Genomic DNA, 11228 nt, shown 5'->3' with positions numbered 1-11228 from the left:
ATTATCAGACTGCGAATGATTTGTCCATATGTATAGAACGTCATTGTATGAAATAATAAACAAACTAAGTTTCTAAGTGGTTTCTAAAGACCTTTGGTCAAAAATAATAATTGACAGTACATGTTTGTTACTACGCTGTTTCTAAGACGTAGTGATTATATTATTCTCTTTGCAACTAATTACCATTTCGTACTCTGTGAACGCCATCCATTACCAATTTTTCATGAGCCATCGAAATTTGAGTTTTGAGCAAGTTTTGAGCCCAAAATAATTTGTTTGGATACTGATTTTTGTTATATTCATTACGCTAATAGTGATAACAGTGTTTATGTGAACTGTGAAGTAATTGCTACATCCGTAATCGCCAAGCAGGTAAATGATCATGATTAATACAGCTTTGTTTATTTGCTTTTGGCCAGAAGTAAAATGATTGTTGAATGTGTTGAATAACATGACACACTAGTAGAAGGTTCTCCGTTTAGCTCGTCACACAAATAAAAAGATAAGATGAGCCAAGATAGTATTATTAAAGTAAACAAAAATTGTTTTCCATGCAGAACGTAGTACTGTATTTGTAAATATGTGACCTAACTGCTTAAATTATTGTATTTTACTATTAAGAAGTACGTAAAGACAAACGACTTGTTTTTAACATACAATGTTATGAATGAAATTTGTAAATGTTTGTTTTTATTAAACAGTATATTACATTAAAAATATATTTTTGTATATTAAAAGTCCAGACATGTCCCTATTTACCTGTAAAATACATTTATATTGTTATATTGGGTTATTTATATTTGATATAATTGCCAAATAGGTAATAATAGTATAGGATATAATAGGTTAGTATAAGTTATATGATCAAATAACACACTCTAATCTTGAGCTAATGGTAAGTGATCACTACCACAATTGCTCTCTGGTAATAGTGAAACAAGAGGCAGCAATAAATGCCATTAAGAAGATATGCTTAGACATTTAAGGATAGAGGACCATAATGTATACTTTATAATGGGAGAGGAGGACAACCATATGGGTCACCTGATGTTAAGTGACCTCCACCTATAATCAGTCTTGCAACACCAGAGGAATCACAGGAGTGTTGAAGGCCTGTTGAAAGCATGTGCAGATAGCACAAAACCCTGGAGTGCCTCAAGGCTGTGTACTAAATTGGCTCTAGCTACTTAGTGTGAAAGTGTATCAACCATTATAAATTATTATTTATCAGATTATAACATGTTTTTGATTTCATTCCAGTCTGAAGATGTCAACAGAAGATATTTCACTCAGAGTCGAAAGATTGGAGATAGAATCTTCGAAGATTAACAAGACCGCCAAAGCGAACCCGTTTATGGTTCTTATGCAGAAGAGAAACTTGACATTTAAAGTATATTCACAAAACAGTAAATGTTCATGTCACAATAAAAAAAGTTATGTAACTATTTTCAAAAAAAAACAGAGCAAATTTCTTAGAGAGCCAGTCTTAAAACTGTCACAGTGTAATTTCAAAAATAAAAACGGCCACTGCCCAGATTATGGTAGGTATTCGGTTTGTTCAAGAAGAAGCCCAAAAAATGACAACTTGAATTTACATTCGTTAGTAGACACTTGTAACCAACTGCACATATCAAATAGTAATAATGGAATTAAGTATAAGTCAAGTAATAGGAAAGCGTATAAAGTGAGAACGAATGATGCAACACACGAAAAAGTAACTAGGGATACTCCACCTGAAAGAAATACTTCTAGTTCGTGTTCTCAGCAAGCTCTTAATCCACCTTGTGATGTAACCATTGATGAACTTGCTAGTTACTTTGAAACACTTGTCCATATACCAAAAAAGATGTCTTCAATGGCTGAAATGATGTATATTTAATGGCCTTTCGTTGTGTATCGTTGTTGTAGATCACAATTCTAAAGATTTTAATATAAATATTTTATATTATTATTAAGTATTCCCTTAAATATTTACCCCCTTATTCATAATGGTCCGCTAACTTAAAACAGCTGCTAAGGAGTGTTTTTTCTCATTCTGACTTAGGTCAATAGCCGTCCGTAATTGGAGGGTCCGTAGCTACTACGTAAGTCGGTACTGGCAAGGAGCCGATCTAATTCCTAGCCAACAGATATGTTTGAAGCGTTTAAGCAAAAAGCAATCATATATCGTGAACTATACTGTCAAATAATGTCAAGAAGAAGACAGAGTGAGAATTAGCAATGCTTTAAGTTAGCAGACTATTATGAATAAAGGGTTAATTTATTATAGTTGAACTGATAATGTTTAAATTTGAAAAAACAAACATTTGAAATGTCATTAAAGTATTGTGAGAAAATCAGTATAGTAGTTAAGAAAACTGCATAATTATTGTGATTTAATATGAAATGATTGCAATCATGGTATTGTTGAACAATCAGAAGGATGATTGAAACTTTTCATGTAAGGATAACATTAATTTGTTCTGTAATAGTTTATTAAGATTGTTTGTTCATATTTGAAGGATATAGAATTTTATTGTAATGCACATAATTACGGACAATGGAAACAATGTGTTCTAAAATTATTACTAACATTTATGTAATCAGGTTCTGCTAGCTCTTGTTGACGAATTAGAGGTCTTATTTTTAATCTTAATATAAACTAGTAAGGCTGAACCCTCATTTATCTATGAATGTGGTTGCAACTGACCAACACAATGTCACACCTGCATGACAAAGTAATACAATATGAAGTCACAACATTGAGAGTGATTCAAAATCACAACTCAATGACATATGGATGTGTAGATTGTAGCGTCTTGACATCTAGTCTGAATTATGTATGTGTTAACAATCATTGTCGCTGTCATGACATTAGCAGTGTCATTATACATGTGATGTAGTGAACAGTACATAGATTGCAGTATTAAATCAAGAATGGATGTGAACAACCATGTTCTATTGTTGCTTTTATAATGCCACTATGAGAACAAATGTTGTTCTGCGGAATTTAATACTAATGTTCATTTTATTTATCTGATATGATTTAACTTTCTTGCACAATTGTTTGGATAAAAAAAGTCTTGTTAGAATGCAACACATATTATTGCATGTCATTAAATATATAATAGTGTAAAATGATACAACATTGACACTTCAACTAATGAGGCGTCAGTCTAACAGCACATTCATGTTAAGCTAGCTCTCAAGAGATAGTAGCAGTTATTGAAGGGCAGCGAGCCCTAATATTCTGCATTTAGACACCTTAGAGATGGTCTGTTTAGTGTGAAAGGTTCTAATGTTTTAATAGCAGCCTACTAAGAAAAAAGTGATTCATTCGATTGTATGAAATGTGCAGTCATTGATACATTACTAGATGACAGCTATAATCTTGTAAAAAGTAGAGATAGCTGAAATCCACTATGTTTTAAGCAACTGTTTGCTTTCAAACTTTGCCGGATTATACTTTATTGCCATAGTGTAGTTACTATTATTTCATACTTATGTTGAATCACAGCATGTTTCATACTGAACTAAATTTCAATTTTTACTTGTTAGAGCAAACATATTCTTTGGGCAACCTCTTAATAATGTAGTATTTACATCCTCTTTGGTAATAGTAGTAGCATTACATTCTAAACATAAGCTTTTTGAACAGGAATCAGAAACATTGTGAAATATGGATGTGTGAGTGTTTTATGCTGGTTCCACTACTATAATTTATAAATTTGAATTTATTTTATGAACATACTCATTTATTGATGTTACAATGGATTTTATGGTTACAATACATTTTCTATGTGATGCATTGTGTTCATATTTCTAAAATTATATATAATACACTTTGGTTGACCTTATCAAACACATTACAATAGATATTATTCCTAGTCAGGTCATAAGTTCTTTAACAAACAATGAAATTTTTTTTTATGGTAGTATTACCCATTTCGTATCGTCCCGGAAACACCACACAAGGAAGCTCATTCCACAGCTTTGTAGTATGTAAAAGAAAGCTCCTTGAAAACCACACTGTGGGGGACAGCAACACATCCTGATGGTGGGGATGATATCCTAATTTGTGGCGTGTCGTGCGAAGGTGGAATTCGGCGGCAGGAATCAGGTGAAACAGCTCTTCGGAACACTCCCCGTGATAAATGCGGTAGAAGAGAGCACTGGGTGCCTGACACTTCGAGCTGCTCTGAGTTGCACGCGGTCAATTGAATCGAGCTGATACTGGGGTGCGCTAGACCAGAGATGACAGCAATACTCCATGTGTGGACCTGCGTTTTGTAGAGCGCTAGAATGTGGGCTTGAAGTATTGCCGTGCTCTATTTATGACGCCCAGCTCCTTCGAAGCCAATTTGGCTATGCCCTTCAGATGGCCATGGAATTGGCAATCGCTCCAGATTTCGAGACCCAGTATTCCGATACTAAGTGTTGTCGAGCGGTGATACGGCAAATTTACCACATTCCGCGACCTCAGGAGGGGACTCGATAGAAGACACAAGTTTCTCCCGGCACTGGTCGACGATTTCCCGAGGGAGACTTGCATGGCCCGTGTATACGGCATCACCAGTGCTGTCGTCTGCATAGCAATGTATGTTAGAGATGTCCAACATATGATTTATATGCAGAAGAAACAGTGTGGGAGATAGCACACAGCCTTGGGGCGCTCCATCGTTCACGGGCTTTGGGTTCGAGCAATAACTGTCGACAATGACCTGTATGCTGCGCCCAGTGTGGAAGCTTAAGGACCACTTGTATAAGCTCTCGGGAAGCCCAAATGATGGAAGTTGAGAGAAGCGCATTGTGCCATACACGATCAAAGGCCTTCGCTATATCCAGGCTAACTGCCAGGCCTTTCCTGTTGCTTTCGATAGCCGCCGCCCATCTATGTGTTAGGATACCAGAAGATCGCCTGCCTACCGACCATGGCGAAAGCCGTACTATCGGTCGTTGATTAACTGGAGACTTTCTAAGTATACCAAAACCTGGCGGTTAATTATGCTCTCCATCATTTTGGAGAGCAGGGAGGTAATAGCAAGGCCTGTAGTTTGCCGGATCCGAACTGTCTCCTTTTGTTTGGATCGGATGGACAAGGGCTGACTTCCATGAGTCAGGGACTACGCCTTTTGAATATGTGCCGAAATAAACGTGTTAGCACGGGTGTCAACTGAGGGGCACACGTTCTAAGCACGATTGGAGAAATGCCATCCGGCCCGCTCGACTTACGTCCTGACGTCCAACGAAAACAGCTTGCCGAACAGTTTTCTGTCTGAACTGTAACTTCAGGCAAGAGCAGCTTTCGACAACGACCAGAACTTGCGTGTTCCGGTCGCTCCGGCCGAGGTGCTCGCCGATTTTGACGACGTGCTTAGATTTCGCACGGGCGATTTGCCGCTTAAAAAATCTGGAGGCACGTTCATATTTCCTCTTAAGAACTTAGCAGTTCATATCCTTTGAGCCCAGCGGCGCAACCTAATTTAATACGATTCAGTCAGATGCTGCTTTGACGCATTGAACCAGGGCTGTGATCTGCCACCGATCGGTACCACAGAGCTTGGTTTAAAAATAAGGATCAACCGAAGCGAAACAAACCTTGCCCCAAGGGTAGGATGAAAAAGGAATGCATCCTATCCCAATCTGCTGACTTATAGTGCCAAACGTCGGCGGGTCGCTGGTGGTCTGCGACGTGGGCGTCGGATAGGCACTACACTCCTGACCAGGCTATGGTCGGACGTTCCGAGAGGGGCGTCGACAGAGACATGGTAACTATCGGGATGTGTAGTCAGTAGAAGATCTAATCTAACCCAAGCCATTCGGCATTATGCCCGTTGAAATCACCCAAGACTACGATTTCAGTGGAAGGGATCTGTGCAAGCACGTCGTCAATTGCTGTTTGAATTATCCTATAAGATGATCCGTTTCTGTGTTACCACTATGGGACCTGTAGACGCATAGCCTCAAAATTAAGCCGAGACGGCGAAAGCAGATATCCTTCTCAACATACACACATACCCCGGCATGAGGCAAAAAAATATGCTCAATTTTTTACCCGGGGTACGTTAACTCTCTTAGGGCTCTGGTCCTCGACACTTAGCCATGCGAAGCAAAACCGCACTAGGCCTTACTACTACTTCACGCCGGTATTCTGTCCGAGTGTGGTAATTAACTCGAACGAGTCTTGCCCGATTGTACTGACGTCATAAGATATCAGCGTGACTCTCCCACTTCTAAAAAGCCCTTAGTCGCCTCTTACGACACCCTGGGGCCTGGGACTCCCCAATTCTTTTAACGCCCCGGGGAAGCACGGGAAATTTCGAAGCGATTCGCCCGAGTAGTACCTATCGGTTTCTATATTATTTATAATAATATGTCATTTATTTCATTTAAAACCCTCTCACTAGGTCCCGCTCTCCGGGTGCTCTTGAGATCACCATAACGATGTACGTTACCTATCTATTAAGTTGTTTTCCAATGTTACAAAATTACTTCCCAACCTATGTTAAATGTATGTAGAGTCATTCCCTATTACTACCCTAAAAACCATAAACTAAACCTAAAAAATGTGCAATAGAGAACAGAGATATCATGAAAAAAGGTGCCCATACTACATTAATTAAAATATTTTTTTCAAGTTGTCTGTAAATTCTTAGTTCACATAACATTACAATTATATATTCTATGGTAGGTAATCATTCGAAATCACAATTATTATTACTACAATAGGTCATTGCTGATCTGCTGCATATAAATAAAGATGAAAGAACTAAAGTACCTATTGTACAGGTGACTATTTCCAGACTTCGTGATTACGGCATGTCCTAAAGGTAAGAGTATTTTTTTTCTACTTTTAGCTACGTACCTAATAAAATATCCCCAATGACAATAAGACGATTAAGATCAATTAATTGGGCAATTTTAATAGTTATTATTGTACTTATATTTCAGTTTCCATATTTCCTACCCAAAAGCGTTATTAAGCGCTACGTCTTAAATAATGAAACTATTTCGTAGTTACCAGTGAAATGTGAATTAGCTACCTAAAAATTTCGAATTTACATACAACTCCAGTACTAGCTACTTATAGCTGTCGGGACTTATACCTTGGTATTTGGTGAACTTATCGCTTGACGTAGTGTAGAGAAGTCATTCAACTTCAACTGCACGCTCTCGCTTGTCTTGAGGAGAGTAGAGAGAAACTGTAATATCAATAAAAATATCACCAAGTAATTTTTTGATCCTACAAAAACTCGATAGATAAGACGTTGTATGTGATAGCATTCATCGGTACAAATAATATTTCACGATCATATTAACAGTCTTTTAATAGATTTCTAAAGCAAAGTGGCAAAGGCTCATGTTAGCTTGACATGTTGTCATGTTGGTTTCTGACGAGTGTACCTACAGACGTAGGTACTGTACTAGACGCACATATAATATGTGACCGCTGCCACATATCGTCAAACTTATCTAAAACTTGACACTTCGAATTTTTAATAGCCCCCTAAAGATACCCTTAGGTGGTACCTTAAGGCGCGGACTGATGGCGCAAAGGGGCATTTATTTTACTGATTTTCTGTTGTTTAATCAAAATTTTGATAATAAATTGAATAATTGTTCGGTTTAAGTCTTAGAAACGATCTAATTCTATTAAATTCTTTAAAAAAATTAATGTTGTTATCGCTGAAAATTCAGAGATGTTTTACTCCAAAGTTTAGTTTTGGGAAGCAACTTCCAAATTTTTTATTGGATATTTCAAATTATATAAAAATATTCTACTCGGTTCAAAATTTAAGTCGTTCTTTGTGCACTGTATTTTTTGCGTCGGAATATTTTCATTGGGTTATGTTGTAATCGACTCTCTAAGAAACCAAGTTTTGTGGATATTGAGATACGACCGCGCCTTAATATTTTAACTAGCTTTTTATTGTGAATATATACTTTAAATGTATATTTCTGTTTCAGACAAATATGGACTTCAAAAAATGCCACGGCTTACAATGTATCGATGTGGATTCTTTTTCAATGCATACTCCTATTTTTCTAACTATTTAATCTTTTCCTTGGCCATTATTCTGGCTTCAATTCTATTTATATGGCTTTATGAAAGACCACAACTTTACAAGGTATGTAAATAAATTATAACCGCTCATAAGAGCCATGCGCCCTAATCAAATTGGCTGCCGCATTCAGACCAACATAAAACGGTTGTATGAAAGGGCGTGTACTTATGCCCGGGGGTTCAGGCTCATTAAATGTGGTCTTTTAAGTAACGCGTAAACGTAGCATCTTTTGGGAAGAACACTTCTTCAACCATCTGAGATAAGATACGAGAGTCAATGATGAAGAGTGGCTATCACAATTTATCACATTGGTGGCAGTAAAGGTGAAGTTTACAGTTCAGTACACGTCCTGTACCATGTCCGTAAGTGTGTCACATCTGGAATTACGTATTGAGGCGCCTTCTGCATCACGAACATTAGTAAAGTGCCCAGTCGATGCAGTTCGTTGTCGCCAAGAACCGAAGCTATGCCTTGCCAAGAGCAAGAGCGATGCCTTTAATTAAGCTATTATGTACTTACATACCTGTCTGTTACTCTATGACCGTGGGTGTTTTTGCTGAATAAATTGTACAGCATTTAAAATACATCCGTCAGGTTAAGGAAAAATTGGAGGCCCGTGCCCAAAACTATAAGATTTACTAATAAAGTACTAAAACAAAAATTAGGCCGGTGATAGTGCTATGCAGTTCACCGCAGTGGTTAGCCGGTTCGGCTATCTATGACTGTATAAAGCCTTGCAGTTCTAAACAGCTATCCGAATCACGGTTGCGGTTCTACGGTCGGGGATCAGATAATGCGGCTACCGCAGCGCGGTCGCGCTGTAGAATCTATGAGCAACGTGCACGGCGCACGTCGTACAGTGCAACGCGGTTTAGCTACCGGAGCGGTCGCATGTACATTCGGCAGCGCAATGTCTTGGAGTTGTTTTTTATATTTTTATTTTAATAATAATAAATTTCTTTATTGAGGCAACAGAGGCTTATATTTTGTTAGTTACAGGCTTAAAAACTATGTTAGTATAACAATTTAATTAATAAGTGTAATACCCACTTGCTTATAATTCATAATAGGGAACATAATAACCTTCGAAACAGTCTGAGACAGCGTGTTTACGGGACAAGAACTTGAATGAATCGCTGCAATATTAGCGAATCCAGTTTTCCCGCTATCATTATCTGTTTATATACTGTTTGAGCTCGAGCGCAGCCTTGCCAGGACCGATGACGTCCTTTTCCTTATGATGGCATAGACATCTGCCGAACAAAACCGCGGCAAGCCCGATAGTATCCTGAAACTATTGTTACCTATACATACCATTAGCGTGTCAAGTGGCTTTTGAGTGTAGTTGGTCCACAGGCCCCCAGGGTAGATTGGTAAGGCTTTAAACCGCGTAATTTTTGCTTCCTTGCTACATCCGGCGAACCTGCGGGTGGCTCCTTTGTACAGGAAGCCGACTAGATTATGGGTACCACAACGGCGCCTATTTCTGCCGTGAAGCAGTAATGTGTTAACAGTACTGTGTTTCGGTCTGAAGGGCACCGTAGCTAGTGAAATTACTTGGCAAATGAGACTTAACATCTTATGTCTCAAGGTGACGAGCGCAATTGTAGTGCCGCTCTGAATTTTTGGGTTTTTCAAGAAACCTGTGCGGCACCGCATTGTAATGGGTAGGCCGTATCAATTACCATCAGCTGAAGGTCCTGCTCGCCTCGTCCCTTATTTTCATAAAAAAAAACCCGCGGGCCAACATATTACACCTTACAGCTAAGGCTCTTCGTTGTCGTTCTATGTCAACCTTATTCCTAAAGTCCTCCGTGACATAGTGAACTAGATATTTGAATTGGGTGACTCGTTTGAGTAAAGTCTCATTGATTGCGACACTAGGCTCATATTGCACTTGCTGACGAGGTTCCTAAAAGATCAGGTATTCACTTTTGGCCACGTTATACACTAACCCATGTCTAGCAGCGTACTCCTCACACGAATGAAGCAATTCTCTGATCGAGCAGGCCATGGGACCCAACAACACCATGTCATCTGCATAGCTTAAATTATTTACACAGACACATTTATATGACTTCTTTTTTAACTATAGTGATGTATCTGTTTGTTTCCATAATAAATAAATAATTTCTAAATTAATTGTAATGTTTTTAAACTCCAACTTTTACAATTCAGCAAAGCTTCTTATTGAAAGCCGAAAGTAATTAAGTATTTTGGTCTTCACGTAGTTCCGAAAATAGAATATGAAATTCACAATTCAAAGCAACAATAGGGTTTTGATGAAATCTTCTTTCAACGTAGTTGATATTGGAATGCAAGAAAGATTGACAGCTGCTACACATTTAAGCTAACCGTGTGCGGTTAAATGATGCGGTTTAACCGGTCCGGTCAACCGTATAGCATTATCACCGCCTTAGGAAAAAAACCGAGATACTTGTAAAATGCTTCGTTCAGGTTCATAAATTAAGATAATATTTTGCAGCTCATCTTTAAGAAGAGTAAACCATCAACTGTATTTAGTTCAACACCGAGTCAAGAAGTAGAAGATAGAAATACTGCAGAGCGACAAATTTCTGATACAGTTAAAGATACTACAGATACTGACAAATCTTAGAGAAATGGTAAAGTAAAAGAAGCCAGTGATACTTAACATTACATGACAGATCATCTGGAAAATATGAACGTCCAAATACTAACCTACATAATATTTTATTGCAACTATTTGTACCGTTATTTTGTAATTATCGTTCTTATTAATATGAGGTCGTTTAACTTCGCTTTCCTTTAAATAAGGCTGTAGAAAATTAAACGAGAGTAGTGGAGATTAATTTATTAAAGACGATGGCTTTACCACAGAGGTGTCTTATTCACTCGATTCATCGTAGAAAACTACCCTAACCCATTTCTTTTGTGTCCATGACACACATTTTGATCTATAATTAAGCCTTACCACTCGTTGTTCACGGAGTAATTTAGGACCATCGACTGGGTGATGACTACGTACTTGGTAGCGAGAAGCTTTTGATTATCCATAAACTGATTTGCAAAATTTCTCGAGTCTTCTTGATAATATGTAGATTTGCGATTTCTCAACACCTGAATGATAAAAAAAGGGTGGTCCCGTGGTTCAGTACATAGTTATCTCCCAGAAACAGACCTTCTAACAGAACTGAGTCTAGA

At 38.0% G+C, this 11228-nt stretch overlaps 1 protein-coding gene and 1 long non-coding RNA gene across 3 annotated transcripts; both read left to right on the top strand.

Moving 5' to 3' along the window:
- Window positions 1-206: 206 nt before the first annotated feature.
- Window positions 207-3783, top strand: LOC126965111 (uncharacterized). Of its 2 annotated transcripts, none has more exons than XM_050808576.1 (2): window positions 207-372; window positions 1261-3783. In XM_050808576.1, exon 2 carries the CDS (start codon window positions 1268-1270, stop codon window positions 1877-1879), a length of 612 nt encoding a protein of 203 aa, XP_050664533.1. In that variant the 5' UTR covers window positions 207-372; window positions 1261-1267; the 3' UTR covers window positions 1880-3783. The 2 variants fall into 2 exon arrangements, with proteins under 2 accessions (XP_050664533.1, XP_050664534.1); XM_050808577.1 differs by lacking the exon at window positions 207-372 and adding an exon at window positions 481-623.
- Window positions 3784-6642: 2859 nt separating this feature from the next.
- On the top strand, window positions 6643-10901 carry LOC126965159 (uncharacterized). The gene is made up of 3 exons (XR_007729481.1): window positions 6643-6809; window positions 7948-8108; window positions 10531-10901. It is a non-coding gene; the product is annotated as an uncharacterized LOC126965159 (long non-coding RNA).
- Window positions 10902-11228: the final 327 nt, after the last annotated feature.

This window comes from Leptidea sinapis, chromosome 6 (assembly GCF_905404315.1).
Source record: "Leptidea sinapis chromosome 6, ilLepSina1.1, whole genome shotgun sequence".
Lineage (NCBI taxonomy): Eukaryota > Metazoa > Arthropoda > Insecta > Lepidoptera > Pieridae > Leptidea > Leptidea sinapis.
The sequence above is the reverse complement of the archived record's forward strand: the minus strand, read 5'-3'. Positions and strand labels throughout refer to the sequence as shown.

What these genes read in the sequence shown, in the direction of transcription:
- LOC126965111 (XM_050808576.1), top strand. Translation starts at nt 1,268, where the DNA reads ATGTCAACAGAAGATATTTCACTCAGAGTCGAAAGATTGGAGATAGAA.